The sequence below is a fragment of the Ursus maritimus genome, unplaced genomic scaffold (assembly GCF_017311325.1).
Source record: "Ursus maritimus isolate PB19 unplaced genomic scaffold, ASM1731132v1 scaffold_2, whole genome shotgun sequence".
Lineage (NCBI taxonomy): Eukaryota > Metazoa > Chordata > Mammalia > Carnivora > Ursidae > Ursus > Ursus maritimus.
This window is the reverse complement of record NW_024424452.1, coordinates 63703617-63728548: the sequence shown is the minus strand read 5'-3', so window position 1 is coordinate 63728548 and position 24932 is coordinate 63703617. Positions and strand designations below refer to the sequence as shown.

Here is a 24932-nt window from a genome sequence, read left to right as displayed (position 1 = left end):
GTTATCAATTCATAGGTTTCAAATAATATATTTTTCTCTAAGTCAAGTCAAGGATAGATATTATCCAACCACAGCTCTAATGTTCTGAAACAGCCTAAGGAGTTTGCTTTTATTCCATGGAAAAAATGAGTTTTATGAGCAAATAGTAGCTCCTATTAGAAACAAAACATGATTTATTGGCTGAAATATTATAGCACACTGGAAAACCCTAGTAAAGGCATAGCAAGGATAATAGAGTCTCATAAAAATCATAAAAAGACAAATTTATCATTTGAACATTTATCTGTAGCCTGAAATGATATTATATTAAGTGAAATAACTGCTTTAGGTTATGCTTTGATTTTTTTTTCCTGACAATTTTTCAATAAATGTAAAGCCATTGGAAAGTATCCTGACACCCTGCAGATATCCTATCTTTTCTAACATGATTCAAGGTCGGACCACTTGCTTCCAGCTTAGAAAAGTAGCTGTTGTAGACATTTCTTTTCCTATAGTATAGGGAGAGAAAGTAGGTCAGCTTTTCTGGAATGACACTTTTATGTTGGCCAATAGCAGGAGATAAGGTGAAGGTGTTGGGTGGTTGGGCTTGCAAAGCCCTGAATTGCTCTTCTGAGACATTTCTGCTCAATCTGGTAAACGATGATCGGCCATCAGGAAGGAGAATATCCTGTCCCTGTACAAATAGGTAAATTACCATTGCGTTGTTGCCTTTATATAAACATGAACCCTAAATTTTATTAATGTTTTCCGGCTCCCATCTGGGCCCCCAAATATGATAAATAGGCCTAATTTACTAACATATGGGCAATGGTAGCCTAGGAAGCTTTTGGTCCCTGATGCAGTACCACAAACAGGAAAAAATTATTGAAAGTATGAAAGACTTTTAAATCCAGGGCCTTACCCTGCCTTTAACCACACCCCAACTGTTCCATCCAGCCTCTTACAAGAGAAATAAGAGCAGAGAGTTGGGTATGAGTGTCTGGCAGCTGGGGGCCCCTCCTCGCTGGCATTGCTGAGATGGAGGACCTCATGTAACTCCTTCTCATGCCTCTGCTCTTTGTCCACCTGCCTGCAGATTCTGTCAGATGTTCACACGCATTGCGTATTCACTCACTTGAGGACAGGTCTTCCAGGGGCTGCCACTGAAAGTTAAATAAGGCTGTGAGGTTGGGAATACCTCTGTAACTAGTAACGGAGATGTTTGAGCAAACAATGGATTTTAGGCACACCATCTCACAGGAAAAGGTGCACACAAATTGACAGGGATGTAGACAGTTTAAAAATAGAGTGGGGCAGAAGTGTAGCTATGGCTTAGATTATATCATACAAATGATGCAAAAGTCTCCCATCGTTTTAAACAGGGCTTCTGTGGAATGTTATATTCTATGAGTAATGAGGAAGGTAGAAACCCAGACTTCTCCCTGTGATGTGATGCTGTCATAATACAGAAACCAGGCTTGCAGATAGGGTCATTCATGCATTTAATAATTACATACATGCAAAATGTGCTGGTCCTGCAGTGCTGATCAGTATACCCATACGGCCCCTCTCACAGGCAAGACAGCCATCTGAGGAATCATTATACCAACAGCAAAACAGTCAGCCACTTCAACCGCACAAATGCTTCCAATTTTCCCTCAGCTTGTCCGTCCAGTAATCCACTGACAGCGTCTAATCCCTGGTCAGTCTCACTATGTTCCTGTCTCTACCTGAAATTGTGCACACATTATAGAGAAGTTACTCAATGCTCTAGATCATTGCCCCCAAGATGTCACAGTTTCCAACTCCAGTCAGGCCTTCAGGGTCTCCTGGCAATCGTGTTTTCCTGGTCATAGCTCCTATGCAGGGGGGGAGATTATTCAGTGCCCTCATTTTCCTGAAGTCTCCTGACAGACACATTCTCTGTCACCCTCAGCGTCAGACCATAACTTCTTAGAGAAAATATAAATCAAAGAGGAAATTTGTCCACGTTCTGACTCTTTGTGCCTCACAAAACCATGACAGTGTCTACGGCCATCCTCGCATCCTTTCCCATCTGGGTCAGGCTTCCTGTCCTTACTACCCTGACCTTTTGTAGCACCTCAGGGTTCCTACTCCTCTTGTCTGTGCTGAACTACCGTATAGTTACCAGTTTATTCTCCACCATGGTTTTCCACCACAAAACACTCCTGTATTGATAGGTGGTCTATCCTAGCCACTGTCCTCTCTCTTAGTTTTACAAACGCAGTTGTACTTTCTGTCTCTGATCCTTATCTCTATAATTCCTCTCTCAATTCACTGATATCTTGCTTGCGTCCTCCATTTATTATCTGAAACTTTATTTAGTACAGCCAGTTAATATTCTTCATTACAAAATTCAGTGATCATTTCTCTGTCCTTAATCTGACCTCATGTAGCATTTTTCATTCGTTCATGTCTTCCTACGCCATCCTCTGGTTTCAGCTAAAATTTTCTCACAGTCCAACTTAGTATTCTTCACAGATTTCTCTACTTGCCTTTTTACTGTCAGGGTTTTTGAGACCCAAACACGGCTTTCTCATTTATTGGCTCTCTTCAGGCCACGTACTTCTTTATTTTATTCACGACTGGTGTGAATACTCATCTAGAATTCCTTCCGAGTTCCTGGTCTATAGATCCAACTATCTTGTAGAGATTTTTCACTTGGAGCTTTAACAGGCATTTCATTTACTCAACAAATCAAAATTGACTTCATCGTTTTATCCCCAAATCTGTGTAGACTTCTCCTTTTAAATATCTTTCCACTGCTCTTTCTGCCATCTTTCCCTGCTGCCATGATGGGCCACGTGAATGTCTTGGCAAATGCTCTCAAGGTCATTCACAATGCCGAAAAGAGAGGCAAATGCCAGGTTCTTATTAGGCCATGCTCCAAGGTCATCGTCCAGTTTCAACTGTGATGATGAAACGTGGTTACATTGGTGAATTTGAGATCGTTGATGATCATAGAGCTGGGAAAATTGTTGTGAACCCATAGGCAGGTTAAGCAAGTATGGAGTGATCAGCCCCAGATTTGATTTACAACTCAGAGATCTAGAAAAATGGCAGAACAATCTGCTTCTATCTTGCCAGTTTGGTTTCATTGGACTAACAACCTCACCTGGCATCATGGACCATGAGGAAGCAAGGACAAAAACACACAGGAGGGAAAATCCTAGGATACAATACATATGTGCAAATAAAATGCCTCAATGAGGGGGAAAAAAGAAGGTCTCCGCACCTTACTCCAACCACAGTCTCATCTCACTGGGAACAACCACAGTCTTCTAACTCATAGCCCTTCTTCTTTCTCCCACACCCATATATTCATGTCACCTGTCTAAAATGACCTTTCTAAAACTCCATCTGAGCATGTCTCTTTGGCGATTTCATAACCCTAATAGATTCCCCCATTGCCCATGGGATAAAGTCCAAACGTTTTAGCTTGACTGTGAAACCTGTTTGGGTGTGGCTGTTTGCTGCGTCTGCAGCCCAGAACTCCCTGCCTCACAGCGCGCCTCGCAGCCAGATTGCTGGCTCTTTGTTAAATGACGCTATCCTCTGGGTCACAAGCGTTTCCACGTGCTGTTTTCTTTGCTTGCAGGCTCCTCTTTGCTTCATAGCTCCTGTCTTTATTTAGGATTTAAGTTATGTATTAACTCCTTTAGAAAACTTTCCTGGCCTCCCAAGATTGGATTGGATGTCTTTCTAGTGTGTTTCTAGAAGACTGCGCTTACCTCATTGAAATTCTTATTACATGGTGTGGTTGAGTGCCCTTTTATCTGCCTATTTTGCCTATTAAATAGACTACACACTTCTTAAAGAAAGTGCTGGCACCTTTCTTTGGTACTTTTCCCATGTGTTGAATAAATGAATGAATGACCTGTACATTTGGAAATCAAAGCTTTGAAATTAGATGAACTTGCCAAAGAAGAAAGCATATAAAAAGAGTAAAGGCAAATGGGAGCCTTAGCAAAGACAGATTTTCAGGAGACTTCCTCACTGTAAAGTTTGGGAGGACAACGGCAGAGAAGAGTTCGGGAGCTGGTGGGAAAGACAGCAAAGTAGAGGGCATCAAACAGAGGGTCTCAGGAAGAGATTCATCAGTGGCTTGTTAAAGAGAGAAGACTGAGAGCGAGGGGAAGGTGCAGCACTTTTGTGGTAGGAAGTCATTGCAACCTTTCTGAGCAGAATGAGTAAAGCTTTTGGTTCAGAAGACAGAGCACAGGGAGCTAGCGACTTCTTCGCGTCCTGTCATCACAAGGAACCCTTCAAATTTAAAGTTAGATAGCGCGTGCCAGTAGGTAGCGTGGCACTCGCCAAATTCCTGGTCTGTGTCTGGTATGTTTGGGCACCTCGGTTGTTGGAACAGCAGTTTTCATTCAAAGTAAGTGAAAATAAATGTGAGCATAATAACAGCAAAAAATGTTTGCACCCTTTAAATTGGAATGCTGATTTCTGCATAGAAGAGATGGCACTCCTGTGACTTCACTAAAGTGCATCCGATTGACTCTTTTTTATTACATTTTTAATTTTAATTCCAGTCTAGTTAACATACAGCGTTATATTAGTTCCGGGCGTACAATATAGTGATTCAGCAGTTCTGTACATTCCTCAGTGCTCATCACGGCAAGTGTGCTCTTTAATTCCCATCACCTGTTTCCCCATCCCCCGTCCAGCTCCCCTCTGGTGACCAATGGTGTGTTCTCTAGAGTTCAGGGTCTGTTGCTTGGTTTCTCTCTCTCTCTTTCACTCTCTCTCTTTCCTTCACTCATTTGTTTTGTTTCTTAAATTCCACATACGAGTGACATCATGTGATCATTGTCTTTCTCCGACTGACTTATTTCACTTAGCAGAATGCCCTCTAGTTCCATCCACGTTATTGCAAATGGCAAGATTTCATTCTTTTTTTTTTTTAGATTTCATTCTTTTTCATGACTTAATTACACACTTACACACACACACACACACACACACACCCCACATCTTCTTTATCCTTCATCTATTGATGGACACTTGGGCTGCTTCCATATCTTGGCCGTGGTAAATAATGCTGCTGTGAACAGTGGTTCATGTATCCCTTTGAATTAGTGTTTTCATATTTCACGGTTGGGTACCCAATAGTGTGATCGTTGGGTTGTAGGGTTTACATTTAGCTTTTTGAGGAACCTCCGTATTGTTTGCCACAGTGGCTGCATTCCCACCAACAGTGCAAGAGGGTTCCTTTTTTCCACATCCTCCCCAACATTTGTTTTTGTGTTTTTGATTTTAGCCATCTGACCGATGTGAGGTGATAGCTTATTAATAACAGTAAATTTCTACTGAAAGCTGAAACGAGCTCCTGACTTGGAATAGATTCTTTTGCTCTAAGGCGACAGAATGATGGTGGTGTTCATCCATACGTCTGACCTGGGCCGCACGCTGATGTTGCTGTTGTATTATCTCAAAGAAAGGAGGAGGTGGTAGAGAAGATTAAAAAGGGAAACAAATATTACTGTGAAGCCTTTATTTCTCCGATACAGTATGTTTCCCTGCCAATGCATACTTGTTAATTTTTAAAAAGGTGATATTTTAATATCATTGATACTATTTTTAACCAACTTTGTTCTCTTCTTATTAAAGTTGGCTGTATTTACATATGCCTTATTTTACTATTTTTACTACTTCCACGATTTTAATCAATAAAAACTAAATTCAAGTAATAAGTTCTATTATTAATTATTTAATGCAAATTTCTGGAAAAAATAAACATTTCTGGAAGCAACCATTTGTTATTTGTAGCTTTTGTCTCTTTTCTCCCAATTTCAAAATTTATCTTAATCAAATTCAAATTCTGAACATGCTAAAGAATTAATATGATTAAAATGGATTCTACCATTCAACATATCTTTATTCATAACCTCACTTCATAGACCATTCCAGTCAGACATATTTGTAATTAGACTGAAGTCTTTACTAACATTTTTTCATGTGAATAAAATATATTTGCATTATTTAGCATAGTTAAGTCTCAAGCTGTGTTGCTTTTATAAAGTTTTCACATTCAGAATTTGTTTCAGTTCCTTTCTTCTAAAACTGCGTTTTCAGTTCACTGTTAGGGAATGCAGAATCGCTTCCTGTGGGCAAAATTAAGGGACTGGCCCATTTATGTCATTGCTGGAGGGATGGGTAAGGCCGCAAGTTCCAGGAGTCTCACCTCAAATGCCATTAGTCTCCTGAGTTTTTTACTTGATTTTTAAAAGTTAGGGTCAAAGATTTCTGGAAGGAAAATAAATTGAGTTTAGCCATTTTCTATTCCAAATGTATGTAGCCATGTACTCTAATGTAAAATATGGACTGGTGGGTTGAAATAACTTTTGTGCTCACACTAGGTATTAATTAAAAACAGAGAAGATGATATTTGAAGTTTTTCTATCCTCTGTTGTTTTCAAAACTTAATAAATTCTCAAGGTTTCTTAAGCACTGTGATTTTTATTTTTTTTATTTTTATTTTTTTAAAGATTTTATTTATTTATTTGACAGAGACAGAGACAGCCAGCGAGAGAGGGAACACAAGCAGGGGGAGTGGGAGAGGAAGAAGCAGGCTCATAGCGGAGGAGCCTGATGTGGGGCTCGATCCCACAACGCTGGGATAACACCCTGAGCCGAAGGCAGATGCTTAACTGCTGTGCCACCCGGGCGCCCCAGCACTGTGATTTTTAGATACAAAATAACAAGTTGAAAACCCTTTCATACAGATTACATACTTTCTTCTTATTTATTCTTAGAGCAACTATTAGATGTGTGGCTTCAATCAAGACATTGATTTTTAATTTAGTCTTTTAAAAGCAATATATCAGCCCCTGAAATGCAAGCTTTAATCATATTTATTATCAGAGCGAAGTGGGCATTTGTTATAAATATCAAAGAAATACTCAAAAATAAATAGTTTTTAAAGTTAAACTCACTTTCCCTTACTTTATTTTCAATACAAATGATGTATTCCACAGGTAGCAGGTGTAAAGTGCATGACCAGGGAAACAAAAAGTTTAAGCAGAGTGCCTATCCTTCAGGATCCTTATGAAATAATAGGAAAGACGAAGACCAGAGCACAATTAGTTACAATAAAAGATATCAGGCATTGGGAGCTCAGTGGAGGGAAGGCCCACTCGTGGGGGAATTAGAAAGGCCTTCGTAAGGGAAGCCTCTATTTGAGTGGACTTTGGGAATTGCATCTAATTTTAGCTGGTAAAGGTAAGCAAGGAGGCTTTTCTCGATGTAATAAATTCTAGAGTAAAGGCGCAGAGGCAAGAACCAGCCTGCTCCAGGTCATCTAGTTTAACTGCGAGAATGAGTGAACGTAGTGTAAAGGCAGGGCTGGGGCAGGAGGAGCTAAGGAGCAAGTTTCCTGTAGAGGAGGGATGAAACTTGTCCCAAGGACATCATTAAGGAATGCGCTGGGTGATGGGGAGACCTTGGAACCTTTGAATAGATTTCAGTTGCAAAGTAACAAAACAATAGCCACATTTGTTTGTTTCTCCATAGTTACAAATACTATGTTAAATAACTTTAGCGGCATTATCTTTGATCCTTAGAACAAATACAGGGTTAAGAGTTTGTTCTTTAGAAGATCAAAGGCCAATACTGTGGAACATAGATTAGAAGACAGCCAGCCCGGAAGCCCTTCGGGGAGGTGTCCAATTGTCTTTCATCTCTTTTTCTATTGCCTTTATTCAGGGAGCTTGAAAACAATTTAAACTCTCCCACATTATTGAATGAAATTCCATTGATTGTTGTCTGCCCTTTCTTCCAGTCCCGGTTCCCTTGTGATTAATGCCTTCCACTGGTATGACACATTTGTCACAACTAATGAACCAATATTGATACATGATCAACTAAAGTCTATATTTTATTCGGATTTTCTTTCCTTTTTAACTAATGTCCTTCTTCTGGCCCAGGATCCCATCCAGGTTATCACATTACCTTTAGTTGTCATGTCTTGGTAACCATCTCTAGATCATGAGAATCTCTCAGACTCTCCTGTTTCTTATGACCTTGACAGTTTTGAGTAATGGTCAGGCGTTGTATAAACTGTCCCTGAATTGGAGTTTGTTTGATGTTTTGTTTTTTCTTTTCTTTTGTTTTGTTCTGCATGATTAGACCGGGATTTTAGGTTTGGGGGAGGAAAACCACAGAGATAAAATGTCATTTTCATCACATCAGACAACGATTGCTCCATTTACCATCCCTATTGTTTTGCCTTTTCCAGAATGTCATATGAACGGAGTCGTAGAGTCTGTAACCTTTTTACACTGGATCCTTTCAGTTAGTAATATGCACTTAAGGGTACACATACTAGTGGGTGGATGCCAAAGGGACACGGGAGCCAAATGAAAGAGTTCCCAATGGCCAGAGACGGAACAGGTTTTGCAACAAAATAAATTAAGTAGCATTGGATTATATCTTAAAGTATAAAAACTACATCCATAGGTTCATGCTGATATAAATGAATGATTGGATACATAAATAAGGGGTGTATAAACAAAGCTTCCCCTGCCAAGAAATGCCAAATAATTTATGTATATATTTTATCCTGAATGAGGTGAAGCATGACTCCTTACTCTTTTAAGTTTGGGCTACATTCAGTAACTTCTTTCCAAAGAACAGTATGAGGTGGGGGAGGTCACTTTACGGTGAGCTGTACGTCATCAGTGATAACGTCTGTGTCTAGGTTCATTGGGTTTCTTTTTACACAACAATTGGTTATGTAAGAGAAAAAATAATGCTGGGAAAAAAGTATCCTTTTTTCCTATTAAATACCCTTTGCACCTTTGTCTAAGATCAATTGCCTGGGTCTATTTCTGGGCTCTGTATTCTGTTCTGGTCATCTGTTTGTCTGTTCTTTCACCAATACTGTACTATCTTTATTACTATAGCTTTAAAGTAAATCTTGAAGTCATATACTGTGAATCTTCCAACTTCGTTTTTATTCTTTAGTGCCATGTTGGTTATTATGGGTCTTTTGCCTTTCCATATGAACTCTGGAATCCTTCTTTTTATTATTCAAATTCAGTTAGCCAACATATCATACATTCTATCGGTATCTACAAAACAGCTTGCTGGGATTTTGCTTGGGATTGCCATGAATCTGTGCATCAAATTGAAACAAATGGTACCTTAAAAATAGTGAGTGTTCCAGTCCATGAACATGAAATATGTCTCCATTTAAAAAATTTATTTGATTTCTTTTGTCAGTGTTTTCTTATTTTTTTCCCACACAGATCCTGTATCTATTTTGTTAGGTTTATCACTAAGGGAAAGAAAAGTTGAATTGATGCTCTAAGTAAGGACGTCTGGGCTGTGTCTCAGAGCCTGTCTCTGCAGATTTTTAGGTGGAGGTTTGTCCTACAACCTTCGTTGTCAAAATTGCTCCAGGAAAAGTTGATTTTTAGCTTGTTCAGCTTTCCTTGTTGTGAGGATGGAAGTGATCTCTTCTAAGCTCTTTATCATCTCATTTGAAACCAGAAGTCATTGTTTGCTGTTTTAAGCATAATTATTCTACTGCATTGTGAGTTTTGAAGATAGAAACAGAGAGAATGTTATATTCTCTTTTATATCCGTGGAATGAAACCAAGCAGAAAGTGAATAATTATCTGTTAGATGGATAGTAAAATGGATGGATGGATGGGTGGATGAAAGGATGGATGGATGAAGAAATGAAGACTCATGGAATAAATTGCCAAAGCCTGGTATGAATCAGTAGTAGAGAAAAATTTAAAGGAAATATGCAGGGACTATAATTTAAGTAATTATGTAAGATAAGTGTAGGGAACAAATCAAAAATGAAGAATTAGAAAGGAAAGCATTTTCAGGAAAATTGGAGAGAAATTGAAGGACAGCATTCTTCCCACAAATCTAATACTCTTCCATGCCTAGTCTAACCCAGCCTTTCTCAAAGCCTGCACTGGTAACTCTGCATGTATTTTTCTTTCACTCATGCTAGGTATAATAAAACTGTTAATTTTAGCTAAAATTCAATATGTAGTACAACTCAAATTAATTCAAACTAAAGCAAGACACCATTTATTCCAGCAAATGAAGAATGAGGAAATAAATCCTAATGCCAAGAGGTTCACAAGTTTACAGGGAAACCAATACATTTATAACCTCCTGGTGAGAATTTAAATTATATACATTTTTAGAAATTAAGTTTGTAGTGTATAGTAATGCTTTAAAAATATCTGTAACTTTTGACTCCATTATATTATTTCTAAGAATTTGTTCTATGAAATAATATAGGATTCATGTGTCCATTTTTGCTGATACATTTTTTAGTTGCTTGTAGTATTGCAGAAAATTAAGGCACTGATAAGATAGAAAATCAAAGAAGTAAATAAACAAATGAAAAACAACTAAAAAAAAGTTCCAACTCACACGGAGCTTACGTTTTCGTTGGAAAAGATTAATAATAAATAGATAAATGTTTCATATGGTAAGTGGTGATGAGTGCTATGAAGAGAAGACAAAGTAGTAAAAGGATATGTAGGGAGTGAATCCTAATTTTTACTAGCTGATGGAAGGAAGTGGGATGTTTAGCTCTCTGGAGGAAGAATGCTGGCATTCCAGGCAGAGAAAACAGGAAATGCAAAGCCTAGAGGCAGGCACATGCCTGGTATGTTGGAGGTACAGCAAGGAGGTCTGTATGCTAGAGCAGGATATGTGAAGGGGTGGGTAATAGGGGAGGAAGACAGAGAAGTAACTGGTGGCCAGATCATGTAGGATTTTCCAAGGCCAAGTCAAGGAATTTGAGCTCTATTCTAAGAAATATGAAAACTTATTGTAAGATTTTACTACGAATGACATGATCTGATTTATATTTTTAATTGAAGAATAATGGACATACAATATTGTATTAATTTCAGGGGTATAACACAGTGATTCAGTATTTATATACATTAGGAAATGCTCACCACAGTAAGTCAAGTGACCATCTGTCACCAAAGGTGTTACAATTGACTATATTCTCTATGGTGAATATAGTTAGAGTGTATATATATAGATGCAGTATATAATATATACAGATACAGTGAATCTGTATCCCTGTATTGTATTCATTTTATAACTGGAAGATTGAACTTCCTAATCCCCTTCACCAATTCCGTCCATCCTCCAACCCCCTCTTCTCTGGTAACCATCACTTTGTTCTCTGTATCTATGAGTCTGTTTCTATTTTGGCTTGTTTGTCCATTTGTTTTGTTTTTTAGGCTCCACACATAAGTGGAATCATTTGGTATTTGTCTTTGTCTGGCTGACTTAATTTCACTTCATGTAATATCCTCTAGGTCCACCCGTGTTATCACACATGGCAAGATCGCTTACTTTTTTGTTCCATTGTGTGTGTGTGAGAGAGAGAGAGAGAGAGAGAAATCACATTTTCTTTCCTGATTTCTTTGATGGACACTTGGATTGTTTCCATATCGTGGCTGTTGTAAATAATGCTGCTATGAACATAGGGGTGCATATGTCTATTTGAAAGTGGTTTTCTGGTGGTGGTGGTGGTGGTGGTGGTTTCTTCAGATAAATACCTGGAAGTAGAATTGCTGGATTTACATTTTAAAATAATCAATGTGGCCAAGAGCAGGGCATGAATGGAAACTAGTCTGAACGTTATCTCAGTGACTGATGGTGGTGGAGGGGCTGTCGATTCTGGGTTTGTAAGGAACAATGATCAGAATGTGCTCCTGGACTGGATGTGATAAGTGAGGGAAAGACAGACATCAAAAACAATTCGAGTGTTCTGGCTTGAGAATTTGAGTGAAAATCACGGACATCTGATACGGGAAAGACTGCAAGAAGAGCAGGTCTGAGATGAAATTCAACCGTTCGGTTTTGTCATGACAAATGCAGGATGTATTCGAGTGGAGATGTCACACAGACTCTTGGAAACACAATGTAGGAATTCAGGGGAGAAGTGGAGCTAGAGATATGTGCAATGACTGTGTTCTAAGAATGTTTATCACTTTGGTGTTTATGACAGTGAAAATTTTAAAAATTCAAATATTCGAAACTAGACGATGTCTAACATGCAGTGAAGCCAGACAAAGTGCTCAAAGTCTGTGCTCTGACTGTTGCCCCATAAACTGCTGTGCCCTCTCCAGCAGGTGCAAGTACGGAAGTGTTGTCCACAAAGATTACAAACCCACTGAGGTTCAGGCATTCCTTATTATTCATGACTACACAGCATCTAGAATTTCTTGATTTGAATTCTGGCAGTAGAGCTGTCTACACACTTTATTAGCAGAAACTCATGAAGCCATATATTTTTAGATTTGATTTTAATCCTTTAAAAACATCTGGTGTTTAAGTTCTGACTTACTGTACGAAAATAGAGACTTTTTTGCCAAGGGTGTTAACCCTTTAATTACCTCATCTGTATTCATGCCTTATTCTCGCCGCTCTGCAATAGTTAGGATTTTTTGTGGCATTTAAAATTAAAATCAGATTCTTGATGGACAGTTGTGCTGTTTTGAGACAGGAAAAAGAACAATTATTTTAATGAATGCATCTCATTTAATTAATTTACCCCCTTTGGTTTCCCAACTTTGATCCTTGCAAAGGGCCATCTCTATTGATTAGCTCTGGGCATGTACCTTAGAATTCAGGTATTCCCAAAGGTGCTTATTTCCAGGTATTGGTTTCCAGTACACACATAAACCAACACGTAGACACAAACATAAGAAAATGAAACTGATAAGTACATGTATTTATGTAAAGTGGCATTTTTATTTTAAAAAGGGACACCAGGTGGGGCGCCTGGGTGGCTCAGTTGGTTGAGCGTTGGACTCTTGATCTGCACTCAGATCTTGATCTCGGGGTTGTGAGTTCAGCCCCTCCCCCATGCCTAGCATTTATTTTAATACATTTAATACCATTTATTTTAATACAAAATAAAATAAAATAAAAATAAAAAGGACGCCAAGTGATAACCGTGATCTAAGTTTTCAGACATCAGTTCTGATGTCCCAAACTTCTCCCCCAGTGGAAGCATTCATTTCTACAAAATACATATTAAAGGAAATTACATCTGGTTTTGTTTAGAAATTTTATAATAACTATGACTATTTGTATGATCAAGGCTATAGCTTTGAAATTAGTCTTCTACTTAATCATGGTTTAAATACATTAATGAATGGTGATTTTTTTTTTTAAGAATGTTGCTTAATCTTTAGGATTGACATTTGGTTTTCAGACCAAATTCATTCATGGCATTTTGTTGTGTGGAGTGAGTTACTGGTAATTCCCATATCATGCCTGCATTTTTACAACTAGCTTTAGAACATATATAAATAGAACACACACATCAAGGCAGTTCCTATTTATTTGGAATCAGTATGACTTTTGCTCTGTGCACACAAAATTCTTTACCATAACAGCCCTAGCTCATCATGAGGATTGAGTTTGAAGCAACTGAAATTCAAATGAAGTGGTGTATTTTATAATGTACATTTTTTTATTTTTGGAGTATTGGCCATGGACATGGCAAGATTATCTGCAGAACGTACAAAAATCAATTTCCCTTTGACACAAAGAGGCGAAAGAAGGGTGGCAGAATTTTTGCTGTGACTTCCAGTGTGAAGGTTGGTTGCACACCATAGAACCAGAGTTGGAAAACGTTTGGCGATCCAGCCCTGCTTTTATGGATGCCGACTCCAAGGTCCAGAAAAATGAGATGATTTACTCAACATATGCAGTCATAGAACTAGTTAGGATCAGAATTCAAATCCCATGACCTGCAGTGGAGCGTGTGTCTCCTTGATACGCGTGTGTGCTTGTTGACTAGCACGTGCTGTTGCTGGTTTGAAGCAGCACATGGTATGGAAACCCCATCTGTCCAGGGGGTTAACTCCATGCCCTACTTTCCTTCCAACTCATTCAGCCAGCTAACTGGTGGAAATTTTGCAGAATGCATGCTGAATTTTAGAGGGAATGTTGCTTTCCATGATAATTTATTACTGCCTTGGCACTTGTGATTGTTACCGTTCCCTTGCACCGTTCTTGGATGAACTCAAAGTGATTTTCTCTCATCTGAATACCATTCTATGCACCTATCACACACAGAAATATAACAGTCTTGTTACGATGCAGTTCATTCTGTACAACGATGGAACTGCCAGTTATATGGGGGGATATACTGTCTGTGAAATGAACATCCTGATATCGTGTAGTTATTATAGAACATAGATTTTTTGAAGAGTTTATTTATTTATTTGAGAGAGAGAGAGAGGAGTGGCAGAGGGAGAGGGAGAATCTCAAGCAGACTCTGCAGTAAGCACAGAGCCTGATCTGGGGCTCGATCTCATGTCCCTGTGATCATGACCTGAGCCCAAATCAAGAGTCAGAAGCTTAGCCCACTGAGCCGCCCAGGAGCCCCTTACATGACATAGATCTTAACCCTTTCTCCACAGCAGTATTGCATAGGTGTCTTTTTAAAATTTATTTACTTTGGCATTGCTCTTCATATTTAAATAATTTCTTCAGGTGTCACACCTGCTGATATTAGGCAACTAGACCATTCTCTGTGTGTCTGATAAGGGCTACTGATTTATGATGGTGCCAATTGTTTTTTCTTAATGGATTTTTTTTTTTTTTTTTTTGAGTACTGAGCTAGTATGCTTCCCTAAGAATTCCTCTGTCTTGTGGGTACTGTCCCTGGGATCCCTCTGTCACCATTATTTCTCAGTACTGTCAGCTCACTGTGTCCTCATCAGTCAGTCCTGCCCACCTCTCTCCTGAGCCAGGAGCTTTCCCAGTGATTTCCGGTGTTGTCAGGTTTTGATTGTAAACCCGGTGTGCAGAAGATATTACCTTTGGAAATCTTTCTCTATCACTATGGTACCAAATCTTTGGGATTTGGGGTAGTGTTCTTTGCTGTCTAAGAAACAATGGAAATATATACCAGCGTGGATTCTTTTTTTATTATTATGTTATGTTAGTCACCATATAGTACATCATTAGTTTTTGATGTAATGTTCCATGCTTCATTGTTTGCATATAACACCCAGTGCACCACGCAATACGTGCCCTCCTTAATACCCATCACCGGGCTAACCCATCCCACTGCCCCCCTCTCCTCTGAAACCCTCAGTCTGTTTCTGGGAGTCCATTGTCTCTCGTGGTTCCTCTCCCCCTCTGTTTTCCCCCCACTTCATTTTTCCCCTTCCTTCTCCTGATGTCCTCCCTACTATTTCTTATGTTCCACATAGAAGTGAAACCATATGATAATTGTCTTCCTCTGCTTGACTTATTTCACTTAGCATTATCTCCTCCAGTTCCATCCATGTCGATGTAAATGGTTGGTATTCATCCTTTCTGATGGCTGAGTTATGTTCCATTGTATATATGGACCACATCTTCTTAATCCGGTCAACTGTTGAAGGACATCTCGGTTCCTTCCACAGTTTGGCTATTGTGGACAATGCTGCGATGAACATTGGGGTGCATATGGCCCTTCTCTTCACTACGTCTGTATCTTTGGGGTAAATACCCAGTAGTGCAATTGCTGCATCATAGGGTAGCTCTATGTTTAACTTTTTGAGGGACCTCTACACTGTTTTCCAGAGTGGCTGTACCAACTTGCATTCCCACCGACAGTGTAAGAGGGATCCCCTTTCTCCATATCCTCCCAACACTGGTTGTTTCCTGACTTGTTAATTTTTGCCGTTCTAACTGGCGTCAGGTGGGACCTCAGTCCAGAGCAGACTCATCATCTGCACACAAAAGACCCCCAGTCTGACCACCTGGAGAACTTAAAAGATGTTGAGCTGTAAGTGTTGTGCGTGACCTCGTTGCCTTAGCACTGGACTAAACTAGACTAAGTGCCACTGAGAGGGTCCTTTTGTAAGTATCAACTAACTGATAATAACTTAAGTTTTGGAGCACTTCCATGTCGAGGGCCTTATTTTAAGCACCCTGCACACATTATCTCAGTTGAACCTCACAGCAGAACTTTGACATCAGTGTTTTATTATCGTCATTTTGCGGATGAGAACCCTGAGGCCCAGGGAGTGCAAGTGTGATTCTGTTGCCGAATCACACAGCCAGCAAGTGAGGGAGTCTGTTGCCTAATCACACAGCCAGCAAGTGAGGGAGTCAGGATTTGAACCTAGGCAGCTGGCTTACACAGCCTGGCCCCTTCGCCTCTGTACGCTGCTCCTTTGTTTGGAAATATTATTTACTTGTCTTAATTACCTAGTGTGTTCTCCAAAATTGATGTAAACTATGCCTGTTTTTATTTCTTCCAAATAGAACCTATTTTATCTTATCTATTCTCTATCGCCATGTTACTCACTTCTGCGTCCTGATTGTGATTGCTAAAAAGCAAGCGGCACCTGATTTTTCTACTTGGAAATGGCGCTTTAAAAAAGAAAAGAAAAAAAAAAGATGAAAGCCCAGATACTTACTTCCTTCATTAACTCCTAACCATTGCGAAGATGGACTTACCTCAGAAATTCCTAAATATAGTAATAGTTTATTTTTATTTGGCCTTGGAGGATAAAATGTGCTGCATATTTGATTTTTCCACATGACTAATCTTACCTTTTCAAGTGCCAATTCTAAAAAAAAAAAAAAGTTAGAGTATTTTGAAGTACTTCTAAAGTGACCACTTCCCTGTCTTCTTAAACAGAGAGTCTTGAGCTCAACGACATCTTTATGACACAGGGTCATCCCGATGAATGCCTGTTGTTTTACTGTGTAGTAACTTACCTCTGTCTGTCGGCTTTTTAGCTTTTTCTCTCCCTCATATCATATCACCAGCTGTCATTTTTTTTCTGTTTTGAATGGATTTCCTTCTAAAATATTTCTCTCCACACACTAATCGTATTTAACCACATCAAGGATGCCATGTGCTAATAATGAAACAGTCCCATTTGCTAATATATACACAGAAAATAAAAATAAATACTGTATGATAGGAATAAAAACATAATTTAATGAGATTTTTTCATTATTATTATTTTCTTGACTCAGAGGCATTTTTCCATCCCTTCAAAATTCTGGACTGTATTTGGGAGGGGTTGAGACTGCCAAGAATTGGACCTCAGGATAAGGAAAATGTTATGGAGTTTTGAAAATATGTTGTAGGTATAGAACTGAGTCTAGAAATCTAGCACTGAACACCACAAGCCTATTTTATGGTATGCTTTTCATCCTATTAACTTTCTCAAGTAGTTGTGATTCAAAAGTAAATTATGTTATGCAGAATTCTCTTTGCTTTTAAAGGATTTTGATAATTCTGTCGCTCCTGGGCTTGGGGTGAGGTAATGGGGTGAATCCGTCAACCTTGACAAAGCCACGCGACGCTGTTCACACAGTGACAGTTGTTTGGAGATGGGTTTTTATTTCCCAGTTTGTTCGTGGCTGGACTATCGAAAAGAAAAACAAAATGGAATTTTATGTAGGTTTGTTGTTGAACTTTATTTAGCTGTGTGAGTGACGCGAATAACACATGTACAAGATTAATTAGTGATTATTTTGCTGAGAAGCGTAATGTGGGGGAGCCATCTGGCGTGTCCTTACTGGGAAAGGCGATCTTGATGGATTACTCATTAAACTCTTCCAACACTTTGTTCCAAGACTGTCAGCAGTCCTCTGGATTCTTATTAGGTTAAGGCTGTGCTGGGATCCGGAAGCAGAGGGACCGTGGGGAAGCCTCGCTCCATCTTTATCACCAGCAATAAACAGGTCGGCCTTGAGAACACGACCCCTGCCCACTCTCAGATCTCCCAGTGGTGTGTGTGCCATTAGTCTCACTACCGCCTTTCCCCAAAATAGCATACTGACCACAGCCCCACCTCACACTGTATAAACGTATCTTGAAACAAGATTATGAACATCTGCATGATCTTGGAAGAGCTCAGAAAGCTGCTCATTATCACAGCACAAAATAACGAGTTTGGCCTTTTCTCATGCAGCGCTCCGTTTTTCATATTTCTGTTGCATCGTTGATTCATAAACTTACTTATTTACTCGTTCAGCAAATATTGGCTCAATAGCTACTTTTACTCTTGATACGCTAAGTGCCGAACTTACAGTCTGAAATAAAGCAGACAGGGCACCCGACTGCCTGGCTTTGCCTCTGAGCACCGTTCCTGTCCCAGAGCCGCCTTCTCTCGTGGTCCTGGGTCAGTGCCATGACCCTGCGATCCGCTCACGCATGGTCGTGCTACCTGAGGAAAAGCCGACGAATGCACCAGCTCTCTGGAAGCGTGTGCTCGCTCAGAATCAGTGTCTAACGCAGGCAGGAAGGGAAACACGCTTACGTTTATTTGCTTCTGATTTTTCCCTGCAGCTTTGCTCTATTGACTTCCACTCTGTTTTTCTAACCCTCGCCAACCCTTTAGCACCCCTGCCCCCCTGCTTTCTGTTGTTGATTTTATTTTAGTCGCACTCATTCTCATGATTAGAATTCAGAACTCTTCTGCTCTTTCTCTTTCCGGGCCTCTCAGGTTCCCTTTCTTGAATCTGTTCCCTGCACACGTGCTCGTGTGCCATAACTCAATCGCATTTCTGGAAAGCAGTGCGAATAATATTTTCCGAGGCCACCATTAAAGATGGTTATGACAAGATAGGTGGGCCACCTGACTCTGCGATTCTGAAACGGGTGTAATTAGTGCTGCTCCTGAGAGATTCTCTCACTGTCTCAAGTTTGTAAATAATCCACACACACGCGCACACACACACACGCACACACGCGCACACACACACATGCACACACACGCACACACACACGCACACACACACCAGTACATAAGGGGCTGTTCAGGATGCTATTTAGGACTGCTGATTTCTTGCACTCAGCCTAGTTGAGGCACACTTATGCAAGTGGATTTCCTAACAGTGCTTTGGATAAAAGTGACTTGAGCTCATGTGTGAATAATGAAGCTTACCTGCTACCGTCTATTGAATGTCTCCTGTGCACGGGGCACTATTGCAACTTCTTGACATGTATTCTCGTTGGATTCTCATACCAACCCTGCAAGGTGGGTCTGCTACCTTTATTAATAAATGGGAGAGGCACACAGAGTTTTCGAGTATCTCCAGACGTTTTGTTCTTCCTACAACACCGCACTAGCTCCTGAGTTTCAGCAAGAGTCACAGAACATGGGGGTTTGGAGCTGCAAGCAGCACAGGCTTTGAGAAGGTCTTGGCTGTGAGCTAAAAAGGATGCAGACGTGATATATATGTGGTGAAAAAATTGCTCCTTTGTAGCAAAGGAACATTCCAGGCAGGGAGGCACTTAATTGGAAGTGTGGGTGAGGTGGTGGCTGGGACCCTTAGCCACAGTCTTCCGAAGTCATGGCAGAGGGATAATTGACAGTTCTTTCTTATTGACAAGAGCAACACAGTGAGAGGCCGGAAGTAGAAGTTACCAACTGAAGTGTTTACAAGATGCTAGATGACAATTAAAAGGGGCACCATAGCACGTCACGGCAGATAGAATTTAATGATTACTTTATTATCAGCCCACCTAGGCATGGAGGGTGCAGGGCAGGGACAGGTTCTTATGCTCAGCCACACCACAGCAAGCTGCTTCGTGACTCAGCACTGGCTGGAATATCAGAGCTCCCCAGGACTGATAGCAGGAGAACCAGATCCGCACAGTCGTGGACCTACTGTAAGAATTCTAGAGTTAAAGAACCATTTACTTGTCTAAGAAACGCAAATAAATCCATAAGTAAACAGATACAAAACAGATCAATCCACCTAACCTCCCAGTGGACAGAAAAACCATTGTGCTTGGATCCATGCTTTCCAGACTCTGAGTCAGCAAACTTTATATTGTCCCCGCATGAATGCAATAGTAACTCCGTTGACCACATTTTATTAACCATTTTATTGGAAGAAATCGTTGGCTGCTATAAAAGGACCATGAGTATCACAGTATTGTGTTCCAGCCGTTTCTCAGCCTTCTGGAAAAAGTAATCTTTTTATTGTCAAGTAAACCTCTGCATGGTCCCTATCTAGAACACTCCCTATCTAGAACACTGAATATAGAGCAGTAGAAACGAGAGCAGTCCGGACGATCATGGGACTACAGAAGCAGCATAAATGGTTGCTTAGCACTCACTTAATGTGCATAAATGGTTTTGGATGCCGTAACTTTCGCTGATGACCTCATGTAACAGTGATCCATGCCATTAGAAAAATTGCTGATAGTGTTAGATTATCCATTATATAGGCTGGGGGGTAATGCAAGTGAGAATACTTTTAAAAGTTTAAACTGCAAGGGCGCCTGGGTGGCTCAGTGGGTTAACTGTCTGCCTTCGGCTCAGATCATGATCCCGGGGTCCTGGGGTCGAGCCCCGCATGGGGCTCCCTGCTCAGTGGGGAGCCTCTTTCTCCTTCTGCCTGCTGCTCATGCTCTCTCTCTCTTTCAAATCAATAAAATCTTTTAAAAAAATAGTAAGTTTAAAGTGCCATATAAATGCCAGATATAATTGTTTGTGGAAGACTGTTAATATATAGCAAAATATATCCCATCTATGAAATGACGGAGTCAGATTCTGTGATTTCAGCACAGCCTCCCAGTCTCCACATTCCACAGTGTTACGTTCTCACATGCTGGTCGCCATGCCATGTGGTTGGTCATTGCACAGTTACTACTAGGAACCAGAGCCACCTTAGGACCCTCTGTGAAAGAGCTGGAAAAAGAAAAAAATTCAAAGCCACGTTTTTCAGGATGCCAAGAATTTGGATGGAAGAATGTGCTCAAAAGGGAACAAGATAAAATCCTTTACTCCTGCAAATTAACATTTAAAAAATTTTTTGTATACATTTTTGTTTGTTTTCATGAAACAGTGGAGGCACTCCATTTGGGAACATTAATGGCTGCCCATGGCTACTTCTTTCCAATCTCGGATCACGTCCTCACGCTCAAAGATGATGGCACCTTTTATCGGTTTCAGGTAAGTTTAATGAAAACATTCCTTAACGGTAAAATAGAAGTCTGCATTTTGTTTGTGGATTGTTTTTACAAAAATTTTGAAAATATGACTTATTTTATTTGAATAGTCTAGTTAGAAACTAGTTAATGTTAAACATAGGACAAAAAACAATAAGCAGGGAAAGATAGAATGTGCTTGGTTATGATGATTTGTGAAAGCTAAATTGTGTGAGGATTGAAGTTATGTTTTATATTAAACCTTGAGAAAAATTCAGAGAGTGGCTTGCTGGAATTCAGGACAGGGGGGAGTTCTTCATGTGTGAGCTGCATTAGCCGCTGAGAAGGACGCTGAGAAGTGCGACTGAATTGATTACACTCTGGACCCTGTCCAGGATACAAGACTGTCTTCGGTCTAGGCAAATTCTCATGGGAATGCTCGAAACTCCGATGCAGAATTTAGCTAATTATGCAAGCCCTCTGCATGTCAGTGTCTGAGGCTTCCTGCAAGAAGACTGAAGCCTAAGGCATAGGATACTTGGTGTGTGTGTGCTCATCTGAGACAGAACTATACCCTAGATAACCTGTAAACTGAGAAGAGTCGTTTGGGTCATTTTCAATGAGACAGACTCTGAGTTTGGTCCTTGAGCGTGGAGTTGACACTTGAGTTCACGGTGATTTATCTGAAGTACACTCCACATTTCCTTAGGCAGGATAGTTCATTACCCACTGGCTGGTGGATTCTAGCCGATAAAATTAAGGCACATTCGATGCCAGAGTTCAGACTCTAGCTCCAGGTGTTTTCCGAGGATTCTCCCCATTGTCAAACTTGTAGGCATTGGAGCATTCTTCCTCATTTGTTCTAAATATCATTAGATGTTCTATAGCTAAATAAATGGCAAAATAATAACTTGGGGGCCAAAGAACTTGGTTGGACAAACAGAGAAACAAAGAGGGAATGTGTTTTTAAAACATTTAAAGATCTTTGTCTTCCTAGAACCCTCTCAGTGCCACTTCCTCAGGACCTTTGTACCCAAGGCAAATAGTCACAGGACTTTCAGGCACCGAATAGCTAGGAGATAAAGCCGTCTCTTGAAATCATGATACTGACCTAAGTTTTCAAGCAACATAAATTAGTTAAATTAATTCATTTTAAAAGGCTTTAAAATAGAGGAATATTATCCTTTATACAGTTAAAGTAATGGTAGCTTAAAATAGCTTATTAATAAGGTAACTTATGATCCTAAAGGTAACTTTTAATAAATAAAAATTATTAATGATTAGCAAACAAAATATTTATGTATTTGTAACACTTTTTGATTTTCTAAGGGAGTTACTTTTCTGCTACTGCAGGATTACATTTTCCATATAATCTTCCTTTCTTTGAAAAATTTTCCATATAGAGACTATAAGTAAACTTTGGGCCTAATAAAAATCTCACAAATTCTGAATGAAAGGATTTTTCTTTTTTACAAAAATAACAACTTTTATCTATCTTCACCATCAGTATTACAAATAAAATCATCTCTGTGTAAAAGAACATATCTGTGAGGGAAACATTGGATATGGTCTGTTTATCTCTGGAGAATTATCTAATTTTAAAATTTTTCCTTAAAGCAAACAAGCTCAGACATGGCCCAAAGTCCGTGATCATGTCTTGAGTTAACCTAATTTGCAACCTTTAACTCTGCTCTTGTCGTTCCCAGACTGAAATTAATAGGCGGACAAGGTTTACATGCCTTAGTCCTGGGTCAAAGATGTGCAGAGTTGGGCAAGGGCCACCCTATATTCTGGAGAAAATAGCTACTTTTTTTTTAAAGAGCTTTAGAACAAGACAGGGAATGGGTACATCACTGTTAGGTGCGGACAGAAGGGTAGCAAGTTTTCAATATGCCTGGGTAGATGATAGATAGATAGTCTTTTAAATTACATTAATTAATGTTAAATATTAAATGTTAAATATTTCAATTTCCTAGTCACATTTGAAATAGGATCTAAATGTGCCGTATTTGTAAATCTAATAATCATAGGATCTTAAAACCGAGACTTTAAAAACAAACAAAGGACACTCCAGAAAAATCAGGGATAATTGAATTCCTGCTTTAATGTCTGTGAAGGCATTAATCAGTTTATATTTGAACAGCTCTAATAATAGAAAACATTATTGTTCAAGGTGTCCACTTCCATTGTTGTGTTGGTTCCAAGCAGCAGAAAGTTCTTTATTCCATTGAGCTGAAATTCAACTCCCTGGGAGGATTTTAAAAATCATGAATTAAAATGGGAAACTTGCAATATCACGTTTTCTATTCCTCCAGTGAATGACTGAGACTCTAACCATCATTAGGAATCTGAAGAAGCTTCAGGGCATGAGTTTGAGACAAACAGAACTCTTCATTTAATCTCATTGATATGCCGCAGGATGTAAATTTGTCTCAGTTTCTCAGCACATTTTAAATCATGTCATTTCTGTATTTATTGTAAACTTGCAATTGTCTAATTATCCTCTCTTAGCTAGCTGGAATTGAGATCTGATGTGACTCTCCAGGTCCCTTTCACGACTTTCATTACATTAGCATATGTGCCAAAGATTATTGAGTAATGGCTGGATCAGCGTTATCTTGGGTGAAGAAGCCAACTGTGAAAAGAAAAGAGAAACTCAGACATTAAAATGTCCTGAAGTCTACTTGAACTTTAAAAGTAAATTTTTAGATTTCAACAGATTATAAGCATTTGTAATTCTTTAAATTCTTTTTTACTATACATTTATATACTTTTCCTAGAAAAAAAATCTTGCCATATTTGTGAAGAACGTTGGTTTTATGGCATTTCCTCATAATATCACAGCATAAAATAGCTTCATTCTTTTATTTTTAGTCAGGAAATTCTCACTAAAGTAAATGATAGAAGAATGAAGAAAAATTGTAAGAATGCAGCTAAGAACATTCCTTGTGGCTTTGAGAAAAAAGTATGTGTCTGACCAGTCTGACTAGAATAGATATTTTAAAAGTTAGATAGATATGTGTACACACACACACACACATACTCCTCACAAAATAAAGGGAATAATGCTTTTGAGACGTGTCTCAAAAACTAGCAGCCCACAAGATCTTAACTATTTTGTCCCCTGTGGTTCCCCCAGATCTTAACCCAATTTTACCCTCAAGCTCTATTTCCCAAGGAGTCAAGTGGGATTCACGTGAGGATGGGGCCATAAATATCCTTGATGTCTTCCTTTGTCTAGTGTTTCAACTCTCCCCACCCCACCGAAATTCCTGTTGTCATTCTGTTCACGCGGGTAGCATCAGTGGATTTCTTTAGTCTCCTGCAGCAATTCCCAAGAATGAGTAGAGGGTAAATCAAGATCCCTGATGTCCTGCAGTTTGAAAAGGCTCTCCCTCAGAGGTTCAAACAGTTCTCCCCATTATCCTTTCCCCCTCCTTGAGAGTCCCTCTTCCGGAGGGAGAATTATCACACAGTTAATCGGAGATTACCTCAACTATGCTCATTACACAGGGGTAGCTACTAGGTATAGTGAAGCCCACAAGCTTGATGTCTGCACTCACTGTTTCATTGAGTCCAAGTCGTCATCAGAGTTTGCGGGAGTAGACGGATGGTCTACTCGCTGGTACAGTGGTCTGGAGCACGTGTGTCTGATGGGGCTAGAGAACCCCTAGGAGAAAATACAAATGTTAACAGAAACAGGGTTTTCCTGATCAGAGAGTTTCTTTGTAGTTTTGTCTGTTAGTTTCTAGAATTTCACAGAGTGAAATTTCTTTTTTTTTTTTTTAATGATTTTTTATTATATTATGTTAGTCACCATACAAGTACATCCCCGGTTTCCAATGTAAGGCTCGATGATTCATTAGTTGGCGTATAACACCCAGTGCACCATGCAATACGTGCCCTCCTTACTACCCATCACCAGCCTATCCCATTCCCCCACCCCCCTCCCCTCTGAGGCCCTCAGTTTGTTTCTCAGAGTCCATAGTCTCTCATGTTCACAGAGTGAAATTTCTGT

The 24932-nt window shown here is 39.6% G+C and overlaps 1 protein-coding gene and 1 pseudogene across 6 annotated transcripts in view; both read left to right on the top strand.

Moving 5' to 3' along the window:
• Window positions 1-24932, top strand: part of RGS7 (regulator of G protein signaling 7) — a 530023-nt gene that overhangs the window by 404535 nt on the left and 100556 nt on the right. For all 6 annotated transcript variants that reach the window (XM_008694602.2, XM_008694610.2, XM_040636051.1 and 3 more), the window contains one exon: window positions 20833-20939. In XM_008694602.2, the coding sequence (XP_008692824.1) occupies window positions 20833-20939 (107 nt within the window). The remainder of the gene's footprint in view (window positions 1-20832; window positions 20940-24932) is intronic.
• On the top strand, window positions 2796-3292 carry LOC121103705 (annotated as a pseudogene).